At 46.8% G+C, this 14,717-nt stretch overlaps 1 protein-coding gene across 1 annotated transcript in view; it reads right to left on the bottom strand.

The window, feature by feature from the left end:
• The window catches only part of trpm2 (transient receptor potential cation channel, subfamily M, member 2), a 410,019-nt gene that overhangs the window by 239,270 nt on the left and 156,032 nt on the right, over positions 1 to 14,717 (bottom strand). The window contains exon 14 of the mRNA XM_070876247.1: positions 8,976 to 9,125. Coding sequence (XP_070732348.1) covers positions 8,976 to 9,125 — 150 coding nt within the window. The remainder of the gene's footprint in view (positions 1 to 8,975; positions 9,126 to 14,717) is intronic.

Raw genomic sequence — 14,717 nt, 5'->3', positions numbered from 1 at the left:
TGCTCCGCTCTCTTCACATAGCCCTGTATCAATCCCAAAATAATCCCTCTGCCCAGCTGTCACCTCGTAGCCCTGTATCAATCCCAAATTAATTCCACTGCCTCTTGCTCTCCCCATAACCCATTATCAATCCCAAACTAATCCCTCTGCCCCGCGCTCATCCACTAGCCCTGTATCTAACCCAAACTAATTCCACTGCCCTGCTGTCTAACTAACCTCACTGCCCTGCTCTCTCCCTATAGCCCTGTATCAATCCCAAACTAATCCCACTGTCTCACTCTCTTCCCATAGCCCTGTATCAATCTCAAACTAATCCCTCTGCCCCTCTCTATCCCGTAGCACTGTATCAATCCAAAACTAATCCCACTGCCCTGTTCCCTCCCTATAGCCCTGTATCAATCCCATAATAATCCGACTGTCCTGTTCTCTCATCAGAGCTCTGTATCAATTCCAAACTAATTCCACTGTCGCGCCCTCTCCCGATACATTATTTCAATCCCAAATTAATCCCACTGCCCTGCTCTCTCCCTTTAGCCCTGTATCAAAACCAAACTAATCCCACTGTCCTGCACTTCCTATAGTCGTGTATCAATTTTAAACAAATCCAACTGCCCCACTTTCCCCATAGCCCTGTATCAATCCCAAACTACTCCCACTGCTCCACTTTCCCCATAGCCCTGTATCAATCACAAACTAATCTCACTACCCTGCTCTCTCCCCACATCCTGTATCAATAGCCCTGCATCAATCACAAACTAATCTCACTACCCTGCTCTCTCCCCACATCCTGTATCAATCCCAAACACATTCGACTGTCCTGTTCCCTCCCTATAGCCCTGTATCAATACCAAACTAATCCCACCGCCCTTCTCTCTCCATAGCTCAGTATCAATCCCAAAATAATCTCTCTGCCCCACTCCCCCATGGCCCTGTATCAATATTAATGTAATCTCACTTTCCCACTCTCTCCCAAAGCCCTGGATCAATCACAAACAAATCCCACTGCCCTACTCTCCCCTCATAGCCATGTATCAATCCCAAAACTAATCCCACTGCCCTGCTCTCTCCCCATAAACCTGCATTAATCCCAAACTGATCCTTCTGCCCTGCTCTCTCTCCATAGCACCGTATCAATCCAAAACTAATCCCAGTGGCCTGTTCCCTCCCCATACCCCGAAACAAACCCAAACTAATCATGGTGCCCTGTTCTCTCCCCATAGCCATATTTCATTCCCAAATTAATCCCACTGCCCTGCTCTCTCCCCATAAGCCTGCATCATTCTGAAACTAATCACTCTGCCACACACTCCCATAGCCCTGTATCAATCTCAAACTAAACCCAATGTCCCGCTCACACCCCATAGCTCTGTATCAAACCCAAACTAATCCCACTTTCCCATGCTCTCCCCATATTCTTGTGTCAATCCCAAACTGATCCCTCTGCCTTGCTCTCTCCCCCTTGCCCTGTCCCAATACCAAACAAATTCCACCGCCTCACAGTCTCCCATAGCCCTGTACCAATCTCAAACTAATCCCACTGCCCTACTCGCTCCCATAGCCCTGTACCAATCACAGACTAGTCTCACTAACCTGCTCTCTTACCCATATCCCGTATCAATCCCAAACATATTCCATTGTCCTGTTCTCTTGCCATAGGCCTGTATCAATCCCAAACTTATCTCACTACCCCACTCTCCCCTCATAGCCATGAATCAATCCCAAAACTGTTATGTATGTAAACATTATCAATGTGTAAGACTTGCCATCAGGGGGCGCACCTGTGGGAGACCTAAGGGTCACCTGTACACCCTGGGAAAGCAGGTATAAAAGGCAGTCTACTATGCTGCTTCCTCACTCTGGAATTACATTAAAGGTCACAACAATTTGAGATTACAATATACAATCTTGTGGAGTTATTCTGAACATAACAATTGGCGACAAATAACAGACCATGAACTTTCACGCGGTTATGGCTGCCGTTGGAATTCTTGAGAGAGTTGTTGAGGGTGATGATTGGGAAGCCTTCGTTGAACGTCTTGACCAGTACTTCGTGGCCAACGAGCTAGAAAAGGCAGAAACCGTGGTCAAGCGCAGGGCGATTCTCCTCACCGTTTGCGGGTCCATGATATATGGCCTCATCAAAAATCTGCTAGCACCAATGAAACCAATGGAGAAGACATATGAAGAGTCGCGCACGCTGGTTCAGTAACACCTCAAGCCGAAGGAGAGCATCTTGATGGCCAGGTATTGCTTGTATATGCGCCATCGCTCCGAGGGCCAGGATGTGGCGAGCTATGTCGCCAACCTAAGACGCCTTGAAGGACCATGCGTATTTGCTGGATTTTTAGGGGAAGTGTTACGGGACTTTTTCATGCTTGGAATCGGCCACGAGGTCATTCTTCACAAACTGCTGTCTGCGAATCCCTAGATCTGAGCAGGGCCATGACAATAGCCCAGGCTATCATGTCCACGAACGATAACACTAAACAGATACCATTGCAGCATCGAAGCTCACCGGCAAGCCCTGTGCATAAAATAACGCCTTCAGCAGGCAGAACTGTACATTGCAGGGCCTACACACCTGCAGAGGCCAGACCTAGGATGACTCAGAGTCTGCCGTGGGGCGTGAAACATAGAAACATAGAACATAGAAAATAAGTGTAGTAGTAGGCCATTCGGCCATTCGAGCCTGTACCACCATTCAATATGATCATGGCTGATCATGCACTTCAGTACCCCATTCCTGCTTTCTCTCCATACCCCTGGATCCCTTTAGCTGTAAGGGCCACATCTAACTCCGAATCCATTAGCACCGTGTTGACGCTGCGGGGGTAATCATCGAGCCCATCAATGTCAATTCAAGCACTACGTGCGCAAGGGCTGTGGAACAATGGGGCACCTCCAGCGAATGTGCAAACGTGCTGTGACTCACCACGTGGCAGAGTCGGCAGAAGATGACCGATCCAGCGCGGATCACGCTGAACGAGTAAGAGAGGCAACTCAACCCAAGGCTGAAGAGGAAGTGTATAGGGTACACACCTTCATCACCAAAAGCCCTCCGATAATGTTAAAAATCAAATTAAACGGCATTCCAGTTTCCATGGAATTGGACACGGGGGCGAGTCAGTCAATTATGAGCCGAAGTCTTTTGAGAAACTGTGGGACAACAAGGCACAAAGGCCAAAACTAAGCCCGATCCACACCAAGCTGTGAACTTACACCAAAGAGCTCATCCCAGTTATTGGCAATGCGGCAGTGAAGGTATCGTACGATGGAGCTGTGCATGATTTACCACTGTGGATTGTACCAGGCGATGGCCCAACGCTGTTCGGCAGAAGCTGGCTAGGAAAGATCCGATGGAACTGGGACGACATCAAAGCACTGTCTTCGGTGGATGACGCCTCATGCGCCCAAGTGCTAAACAAATTACCGTCGTTATTCGAGCCAGGCATCGGCAACTTCACAGGCGCCAAAGTGCTGATCCATCTAGTCCCTGATGCATGATTCGTTCATCACAAGGCCCGAGCGATTCCATACATGATGCGGAGAAAGACTTCAACGAGAGAGGATCATATCGCCAGTTGAGTTCAACGAATGGGCCAGTCCAATTGTTCCGGTGTTGAAAAGCGATGGGACGGTCAGAATCTGCGGGGACTACAAGGTAACGATCAACCGAGTCTCGTTACAGGACCAGTACCCACTACCCAAAGCGGATGACCTGTTTGCAATGCTAGCAGGGGGGGGGGAAGTCGTTCACCAAGCTGGATCTAACCTCTGCTTACATGACACAGGAGCTGGCTGAACCTTCGAAAAAATTGACGTGCATCAAACGCACAGAGGACTGTTCATATACCACAGATGCCCCTTTGGGATTCGCACGGCTGTGACCATCTTCCAGAGGATCATGGAGAGTTTGCTTAAATCGGTTCCGTGCACCGTGGTGTTTCAAGATGACGTTTTGATCACTGGCCGCAACTCCACCGAACACTTGTACGACCTGAAAGAGGTTCTCAAGCGACTGGACAGAGTGGGACTCAGGCTGAAACACTCCAAGTGTGTTTTCCTGGCGCCAGAGGTCGAATTTCTGGGGAGAAAGATTGCGGCGGACAGCATCTGACCCACGGACTCCAAGACGGAGGCCATCAAGATTGCACCCAGACCACAGAATATGACAAAGCTGCGTTCGTTCCTGGGACTCCTCAACTATTTTGGTAACTTTCTACTGGGGTTGACCACTTTGCTGGAACCATTGCATTTATTGCTACGCAAGGGTGACGACTGGGTTTGGGGTAAATCTCAAGAGACAGCCTTTAACAAGGCCAGAAACCTGCTATGTTCTAACAAGTTACTTGTATTGTATGACCCGTGTAAACGTTTAGTACTAGCTTGTGATGCATCTTCGTAGGGGGTCGGTTGTGTGTTACAGCAAACTGCAACTGGTTGCATATGCGTCCAGAGCTTATGTAAAGCTGAAAGAGCCGATAGTATGGTTGAAAAAGAAGTATTAGCATGCGTATACGGGGTTAAGAAAATGCACCAATACCTATTTGGACTCCGGTTCGAGCTTGAAACCGACCACAAGCCACTCATTTTGCTGTTCTCAGAAAGCAAAGGTATTAACACCAATGCTTCATCCCGTATCCAACGTTATTGTTTTATGACTATGTAATCCGCCACAGACCAGGCACTGAGAACTGGGTTGATGCCCTCGGTCGGCTACCATTGCCCACCACCGGGATGGAAATGGTGCAACCCGCAGACTTGCTCCTTGTAATGGATATTTTTGAGAGCGAGGGGTCATGTCACTACTCGCCAGATCAGGACCCGGACTAGCCAGGACCCAGTGCTATCACTAGTAAAAAGCTGTGTCCTCAATGGGAGCTGATCAGCTGTTCCCAGGGGAAATGCAAGACGAAATTAAGCCGTTCCACCGACGCAAGGACTGCCTTCTATGGGGGAATCGTGTAATCTTGCCAAAAAAAGGCAGGGAAACGTTTATACACGACCTTCAGAGTACCCACCCAGGCATAGTCATGATGAAGGCTATCGCCAGGACGCACATTTGGTGGCCCGGCATTGACTCAGAATTGGAGTCATGCGTACACCAATGTAACACTTGCTCACAGTTGAGCAATGCATCAAGGGAGGCCCCACTGAGTCTGTGGTCATGGCCCTCCAAACCGTGGTCCAGGATCCACATAGATTTCGCTGGCCCCTTTCAAGGAAAGGTGTTCCTAGTAGCAGTGGATGCTTACTCTAAATGGATTGAATGTATAATAATGTTGTCATGTACGCCCACTGCCTCCATTGAAAGCCTCAGGGTCTTGTTTGCCACCCATGGTTTAGCCGACGTCCTTGTTAGTGACAATGGACCGTGTTTCATCAGCTCGGAGTTCATGACCTGCAATGGCATCAAGCATGTCAGGTCTGTGACGTTTAAGCTCACATCCAATGGTCAAGCGGAACGGGCAGTCCAAACCATCAAGCAGAGCTTGAAACACATGACGGATGTTCCCTGCAGACCTGGTTATCTCAGATTCTGGTCAGCTACCGTACGCGACCCCATTCGCTTACCGGGGATCCCCCTGCAGAATTTCTAATGAAGAGAGCACTCAAAACCAGGCTCTCATTAGTCCACCTAGGTCTCAATGATCATGTAGAAACCCAGTGTCACCAGCATAACGTGTACCATGATCGCGCGGTTGTATCGCGTGACATTGAGGTTAATGACCCTGTGTTTGTTCTTAATTATGGTCATGGTCCCAAATGGGTTGCTGGCACTGTGTTAGCAAAGGAGGGAAATAGAGTGTTTGTTGTCAAACTTTTGAATGGACAAACGTGCAGAAAGCACTTGGATCAGACCAAACTGCGGTTCACTGACAACCAAGAACAGTTTGAAGAGGACATTACCATCAATGATCCACCCACACACACCCAACCAGCAATCGACCTCGCTGTCAACCACGAGGATGAACCCACCATGCCTGACAGTCCGATCAGACCAGCCACACCGCAGTGCAACAATGGTCCGACCGACTCACCCATACCAGGACTTCAACTCAGGCGATCAAACCAGGAATGCAAAGCCCCGGATCGCCTCAACTTGTAAATAACGTGTATCTCAGACTTTGGGGGCGGGGGGGCGGAATGGTATTATGTATGTAAACATTACCAATGTGTAAGACTTGCCACCAAGGGGCACACCTGTGGGAGGATCACCTGCACATCCTGGGCAAGCAGGTATAAAAGGCAGTCTTCCATGCTGCTTCCCCACTCTGGAGTTACATTAAAGAGACCAAGGTCACAACAGTTTGAGCTTACAATATACAGTCTTGTGGAGTTATTAAATCCCACTGACCCGCTCTCTCCCCATAACCCTGTATCAATCCCAACATGATCCTACTGCACTGCTCTCTCCCCATAGCCAGGTATCAATCCAAAATTACTCCCACTGCCCTGCTCCTTTCCCATACTCCGAAACAATTCCAAACTAATCCCACTGCCCCACTCTCCCTTCATACTCCTGTATCAATCCCAAAACTAATCCCACTGTCCCACTCCCTCCCCAAAGCCCTGTATCAATATCAAACTAATCCCAGTGCCTTTCTCTCTCCATAGCTCAGTATCAATTCCAAACTAATCCCACTGTCACGCTCTCTCCTGATACATTATTTCAATCCCAAATTAATCCCACTGCCCTGCTCTCGCCCTTTAGCTCTGTATCAAAACCAATCTAATCCCATTGCCCCGCACTTCCTATAGTTGTGTATCAATCCCAAACTACTCTCACTGCCCTGCTTTTCACATAGCCCTGTGTCAATCCCAAACTAATCCCACTGCCCTGCTTTTCCCATAGCCCTGTATCAATCCCAAACTAATCCCACAGCCCCGCTCTCTCCCCGTAGCCCTGTATCAATCCCCAAACTAATCCCACTGCCCTGCTTTTCCCATAGCCCTGTATCAATCGCAAACATATTCCATTGTCCTGCTATCTCCCCATAGGTCTGTATCAATCCCAAATTTATCCCACTGCTCCACTCTCCACTCATAACCACGTATCAATCCCAAAACTAATCCCACTGTCACGCTCCCTCCCCACAACCCTGTATCAATTTCAAACTGATCCTACTGCCCCACTCTCTTCCCATAGTCCTGTATCAATACCAAACTAATCCCACCACCCTTCTCTCTCCATAGCTCAGTATCTATCCCAAAATAATCTCACTGCCCCTCTCTTCCCATAGCCATGTATCAATCCCAAAACTTATCCCACCGCCCTTCTCTCTCCATAACCCTGTGTCAATCCCAACCTGATCCCACTGCCCTGCTCTTTCCCCATAGCCAGGTATAAATCCAAAACTGCTCCTACTGTCCTGCTCCTTTCCCATACCCTGCATCAATTCCAAACTAATCCCATTACCCCACTCTCCCCTCATAGCCCTATATAAATCCAAAACTAATCCCACAGCCCTGCTCCCTCCCCATATCCCGAAACGAACCCAAACTAATCCCACTGCCCTGCTCTCTCCCATAGCCCTGTTTCAATCCCAAACTAATCCCACTACTCCACTCTCCCCTCATAGCCATGTATCAATCCCAAAATGAATCCCACTGCCCTGCTCTCTCCCCATAATCCTGGATCAATCCTAACCTGATCCCACTACTCTGCTCTATCCCCAAAGCTATGTATAAATCTAAAACTAAACCCACTGCCCTGTGCCTTTCCCATACCACAAAACAATCCTAAACTAATCCCATTGCCCCCCTCTCCCCTCATAGCCCTGTATCAATCCCAATACTAATCCCACTGTCCCGCTCTCTCCCCATAGCCCCGTATTAATTTCAAATTAATCCTGCTGTCCCGCTCTCTCCTCATGGCCCTGTATCAATACCAAACTAATCCCACTACCCTTCTCTCTCCATAGCCCTGTATCGATTCGAAACTAATCCCACGCCCACACTCTCCGCATAGCCCTGTATCAATTTCAAACTAAACCCACTGCCCTGCTCTCTCCCCATAGCCTTGTATCAATTCTAAAATTATTCCACTGCCCCTTGTTTTCCCCATAGCCTTGTGTCAATCCCAAACTAATCCCACTTCCCCACTCTCTCCACATAGCCCATTATCAAACCCAAACTATTTCGACCGCCCTGCTGTCTCCTATATCTCTATCAATCCCAAACTAATCCCACTACCGCACTCTCCGCTCATAGCAATGTATCAATCCAAAAACTAATCCCACTGCCCTGCTCTCTCCCCATAACCCTGTAACAATCCCAAATTGATCCCATTGCCCTGTTCTCTCTCCATAGCCCTGCATTAATCTCAAACTAATCTCACTGCCCCACTCTCTCCCCATAGACCTGTATCAATCCCAAACTAAACCCACTGCCCCACTTATCCCAACAGCCCTGTATCAATCCCAAACTAAACCCACTGCCTCACTTATCCCAACAGCCCGGTATCAATTCAAAACTAATCCCACTGCCCTACTCTCTTCCCAAAACCCTGTATCAATCCCCAAACTAATCCCACTGCCCTACTCTCTTCCTATAGCCCTGTATCAATCCAAAACTAATCCCATTGTATCTCTCTCTCCACACGGCTCTGTATCAATCCCAAACTAACCCCATTGCCCTGGTCTGTCCCGATAGCGCTGTATCAATCGTAAACTAATCCCATGCCCTGCTCTCGCCCCATAGCCTTATATCAATCCCAAACTAATCCCATCGCCCCGGTCTCTCCCCATAGCCCTGTATCAATCGCAAACTAATCCCACTGCCCTGCTCACTCCCCATAGCCCTGTATTAATCACAAACAATCCCATTGCAGTGCTCTCCAGGAAACATTAGGGTCATCGAGATAGGAGGTATGAAAAATGGGGTAAAAATGGAAGGACAGGAGGGGAGGGGAAGATCAGAAGTGTAAATGGGAGGAACCTGAATGTGGCGTGACACTGCTGGCCTTCCCATACCTGTACCCAGAGAATGTATGCCAGGTCCCTGTGCTTCTGTAAAATTGCCCAGATAAAGAGGTCTCGCTCTGGGTCCTCAACTTGCTCCTTGCAATTCTCACTCTCCAGGGAGTAAGTGCACTGAATGCCCTGGAGAGTTGGTGGCAAGACCTAGGGAACAAAAAATCAGAGTGTCACAGCAAATTCAGGAATCACCAGCAGCTTCAGAAAGGACGCCCATCCACCGAGAGTGTTCACAACAAGACCTAAGCCTGGTGCAAGATCAAAAGTCAACCAGCTAAACACGCAGCATTCTTAAGATCTCACTCCGGTCATCTGATGAAAACTTTATCGTTTAGAGTTCAATCTTGGCATTTCATTTTTCCATGAATGTAATAGAAGTTTAGTGACAGCTCCCCACCAGCCCCAGCAGATCATAGAATGAAATCACAGAGGGCATTCGGCCCATCACGCCTACTCCGGCTCTTGGAGAGTTATCCAATAAATCCCATTTCCCAGCTTGTTCCCCGTAGCACTATGTCATTGTACTGGATGGCAGAATGTCAGGTGGTGCTAGGGTGGTGACCTTTATGGATGAGAGGTTAAACTGAAGCACCATCTGCCCTCTCAGGTAGATCTAAAAGATCCCGTGGCACTATTTCAAAGAAGAGCAAGGGAGTTCTCCCTGGTGACCTGGACCAGTATTTATCCCTCAATTATCACTTACAATGGATGATCTGGCCATTATCACATTGCTGTTTGTGGGAGCTTGCTGTGCGGCAATTAGCTGCCACATTTCCTACATTACCGCTAAGCTGCACAGTGCTTTGGAGGTCCCGTGCAGGCTGCTCACCGGTTTTATAATGGGAGAAACCGCGCATGCACACAATTTTGATTAGGCCGTGCAGCCAGTTAAAGGGTCTATGCACCAAACAAAAAAATTAGGGGGAACATTGACTACACTTTAAAAATAGTACTTTATTGGCTATAAAGCGCTTTGCGACATCCTGAGCTCATAAATGGTGCTGTATAATTGCTTAGGCCAACAGATGGGGAGCTACGATTAACCTCAGTGCCCATGGGCAAGAGAAGGAAAAACAGCCAGGATTCCTGCTGCTGACCCACTGATGCCTACTCGACAGTGGGCTGGGGGACAAGATTGGGCTCAGCTATGATGCTTAACTTCCCTGGCTGAATAACCTGTGGTTCTCACGATCTAGACTCCAATATGAAGAACGTCTGATTGGGCACCTGCGAATGCCGACCCAACAGCAGTTACAGTCATTGCAGAAGGGCAAGAGAAAATGAGCAAAAATAATATTTGAAAAAAATGTACTAGATCCTTATGGCAATGACAAGAACGGGAACACATCACTACAGCAAACCCAGCACTTCCAAACACTAAGAGCTCTCAATCACACACCCACTCAAATATCTGTCTGATACTCAATTAAATGCGTCCTCCCCACCCCCAATAACCAGCTCTCCACATTCACAGCCACTCTGGGTCCAGTAGCTCAAACCAGGCTGTCTGTCCCCATCTCATTTCACACTCTCAGCCTTTGTCCCTAATTCAAGAGTTCGTGCAAATCTCAAACATATTATCCGGGTTCAATATATTAATTCTCCACAGTAACCAAACCCCGCTCTTCACTCTCTCCACAGTAACCAATCCCGGGCTCTTCGCCCTCTCCCCGAGTAACCAATCTCGGTTGCAGGGTGACCAGGATTGGGAACTGAATATCCAAGGATATTCGATATTTAGGAAGGACAGGCAAAAAGGAAGAGGCGTTGGTGTGGCATTGTTAGTAAAGGATGAAATCAGAGCAATAGTGAAAAGGATTTTGGCTCAGAAAATCAAGATACAGAATCAGTCTGGGTGGAGCTAAGGAGCACCAAGTGACAGAAAACATTGGTGGGAGTTGTCTATAGGCCTCCAAACAGTAGTGGTAGTGTAGAGGACGGCATCAAACAGGAAATTAGAGATGCATGTAGCAAGGATACTACAGTAATCGTAGGTGATTTTAATCTACATATAGACTGGCCAAACTAAATTAGTAATAATACTGTGGCAGATGAATTCCTGGAGTGTGTACGAGATGGTTTTTTAGACCAGTATGTTGAGGAGGCTACTAGGGAACAGGCTATCCTAGATTGGGTATTGTGTAATGAGAAGGGATTAATTACCAGGCTTGTTGTGCGGGGTCCTTTAGGGAAGAGTGACCATAACATGAATAAATTCTTTATTAAGATGGAAAGTGAAGTAGTCCAATCCGAAATTAGGGTTCTAAATCTAAATAAAGGAAACTATGAAGGTATGAGGAATGAATTGGCTATGATAGATTGGGAAGATTCATTAAAAGGCATGACAGTGGATAGGCAATGGCTAACATTTAATGAACAAATGCATGAATTGCAACAGTTATACATTCCTTTCTGGCGTAAAAACACAAAAGGAAAAGTGGCCCAACCATGGCTAACAAAAGAAATTAAGTATAGTATTAGATCCAAACAGGAGTTATACAAAGTTGCCAGAAAAAGTAGCAAGTCTGAGGATTGGGAGCAGTTTAGAATTCAGCAAAAAAGGAGCAAGAGATTGATTAAGAGGGGAAAAATAGAGTATGAGAATAAACTTGCAAGGAACATAAAAACCGACTGCAAAAGTTTCTACAAGTACGTAAAAAGAAAAAGATTAGTGAAGACAAATGTCGGTCCTTTACAGACAGAAACAGGAGAATTTATAATGGGGAACAAGGAAATGGCAGAACAATTAAATAAAGACTTCGGTTCTGTCTTCACGGAAGAGGACACAAATAATGGCGTAGAAATGTTAGGGAACCAAAGGTCTAGTGCGCAAGAGGAATTAAAGGAAATTATTATTAGTAAGAAAATAGGGCTGGAGAAACTAATGGGACTGAAGGCTGATAAATCCCCAGGGCCTGATGATCTGCATCACAGAGTACTAAAAGAGGTAGCCATGGAAATAGTGGATGCATTGGTTGTCATCTTCCAAAATTCTATAGATTATGGAACAGTTCCTGCAGATTGAAGGGTGGCAAATGTAACCCCACTATTTAAAAAAGGAGGGAGAGAGAAAACGGGGAACTACAGACCAGTTAGCCGAACATCAGTAGTAGAGAAAATGCTAGAGTCTATTACAAAGGATGTGATAACGGCAAACTTAGATAATATCAACGGGATTAAATAAAGTCAACATGGATTTATGAAAAGAAAATCATGTTTGACAAACCTACTGGAGTTTTTTGAGGATGCAACTGATAGAATAGATAAGGGAGAACCAGTGGATGTCATGTATTTGGATTTTCAGAAAGCCTTTGATAAAGTCCCACATAAGAGATTAATGTGCAAAATCAAAGCACATAGGATTGGGGGTAATGTATTTGCATGGATTGAAAATTGGTTAACTGACATGAAACAGAGAGTAGGAATAAATGGGTCTTTTTCGGGGTGGCGGGCAGTGACTAGTGGGGTACCACAGGGATCAGTGCTTGGGCCCCAGCTATTCACAATATATATAAATGATTTGGATGAGGGAAACAAATGTAATATTTCCAAGTTTGCTGACGACACAAAACTAGGTAGGATTGTGAATTGTGAGGAGGATGCAAAGATGCTGCCAGGTTGAGTGAGTGGGCAAACACATGGCAGATGCAGTATAATGTGGATAAATATGAAATTTTCCACTTTGGTAGGAAAACCAAAGTTAAATGGTAATGGCTTGGGAAATGTCGATGTACAGAGGGATCTGGGTGTCCTTGTACAGCAGTCATTGAAAGCAAACATGCAGTGAGGAAGGCAAATGGTATGTTGGCCTTCATTGCAAAAGGATTTGAGTACAGGAGCAAGGATGTCTTACTACAGTTATACAGGGCCTTGGTGAGACTGCACCTGGAGTATTGTGTGCAGTTTTGGTCTCCTTACCTAAGAAATAATATACTTGCCATAGAGGGAGTGCAGCGAAGGTTCACCAGACTGATTCCTGGGATGGCAGGACTGTCGTATGAAGGAAGATTGGGTCGACTAGGCCTGTATTCACTAGAGTTTAGAAGAATGAGAGGGGATCTCATGGAAACGTATAAAATTCTGACGGGGTTGGATAGACTAGATGCGGGGAGGATGTTTCCCCTGGCTGGGAAGTCTAGAACAAGGAGTCACAATCTCAGGATATTGGTAGGAAATTTAGGACCGAGTGAAGAGAACTTTTTTCACTCAGGTGGTGAACCTGTGGAATTCTCTACCACAGAAGGCTGTGGAGGCCAAGTCACTGAATATATTTAAGAGGGAGATAGATAGATTTCTAGTAACTAAAGGCATCAAGGGATATGGGGGAAAAGCGGGAATATGGTGTTGAGATAAAGGATCAGCCATGATCATATTGAATGCCGCTGCAGACTTGAAGGGCCAAATGTCCTACTGCTGTTCCTATTTTATATGTTTCTATGTGGGCATACCATCACTACACGGACTGCAGTGATTCAAGAAGGCAGGTCACTACCACCTTCTCAAGGACAATTGGGGATGGACAATAAATGCTGGCCTATTTTCTATGTCTATGTTTCTATGTTTCTAACCCTTCTCCACAGTAACCAATCCCTGCTCTTCACTCTCTCCACAGTAACCAATCCCGGGCCCTTCACCATCTCCCCATAGTGATCAATCCCAGGCTCTAACCCTTTTCCACAGTAACCAATCCTGGGCATCTGACGCTCTCCACAGTAACCCAATACAAAGCCTTTCGCCCTCGCCACAGTAACCAATCTCAGTCTCTTCACCCTCTCCACCTTAACCAAGCTGAAGACTTGTGCTGAAGCCGTGCCCTGAACATCAAGTCAGCCTCAAGAAGCCCTAGTAAACTTTAAGTCAATGGGAATCAGGGGGGAAACTCCCCACTGGCTGGAGTCATACCTAGCACAAAGGAAAATGGTTGTGGCTGTTGGAAGCCAATCATCCCAGCCCCAGGAAGTTACTGCAGGAGTTCCTCAGGGTAGTTTCCTAGGCCCAACCATCTTCAGCTGCTTCATCAATGACCATCCCTCCATCATAAGGTCAGAAGTGGGGATGTTCGCTGATGATTGTACAATGTTCAGTTCCATTTGCAACTCCTCATGCAGCAAGACCTGGGCAACATTCATGCTTAGTCTGATAAGTGGCAATTAACATTCTCAACACACAAGTGCCAGGCAATTAACATTCTCCAACAGGAGAGGGTCTAACCACTGCCCCTTGACATTCAAACACATTACTATTGTTAAATCCTCCACCATAAGCATCCTGGGGGTCACCATTAACCAGAAACTTAACTGGACAAGCCACATAAATATTGTGGCTACAAGAGCAGCTGAGAAGCTGGGTATTCTGTGGTGAGTAACTCACATCCTGACTCCCCAAAGCCTTTCCACCATCTACAAGGCACAAGTCAGGAGTGTGATGGAATACTCTCCACTTGCCTGGACGAGTGTAGCTCCAACAACACTCAAGATGCTCAACACTATCCAAGACAAAGCAGCCAGCTTGATTGGTACTCCATCCACCACCTTAAACATTCACTCCCTCCACCACCAGTGCACTGTGGCTGCAGTGTGTACCTGTACGATGCACTGCAACAACTCGCCAAGGGTTCTCAGACAGCACCTCCCAAACCCACAACCTCTACTGTCATGTATTCAACTATCATTGTAACCCATGTATAAGCTGACCTAAATTATATACCTTGAGAACATTGACCACAAGGGGGTGAACTTG

The sequence above is a fragment of the Pristiophorus japonicus genome, chromosome 3 (assembly GCF_044704955.1).
Source record: "Pristiophorus japonicus isolate sPriJap1 chromosome 3, sPriJap1.hap1, whole genome shotgun sequence".
NCBI lineage: Eukaryota > Metazoa > Chordata > Chondrichthyes > Pristiophoridae > Pristiophorus > Pristiophorus japonicus.
This window is presented reverse-complemented; position numbering and strand designations above follow the sequence as displayed.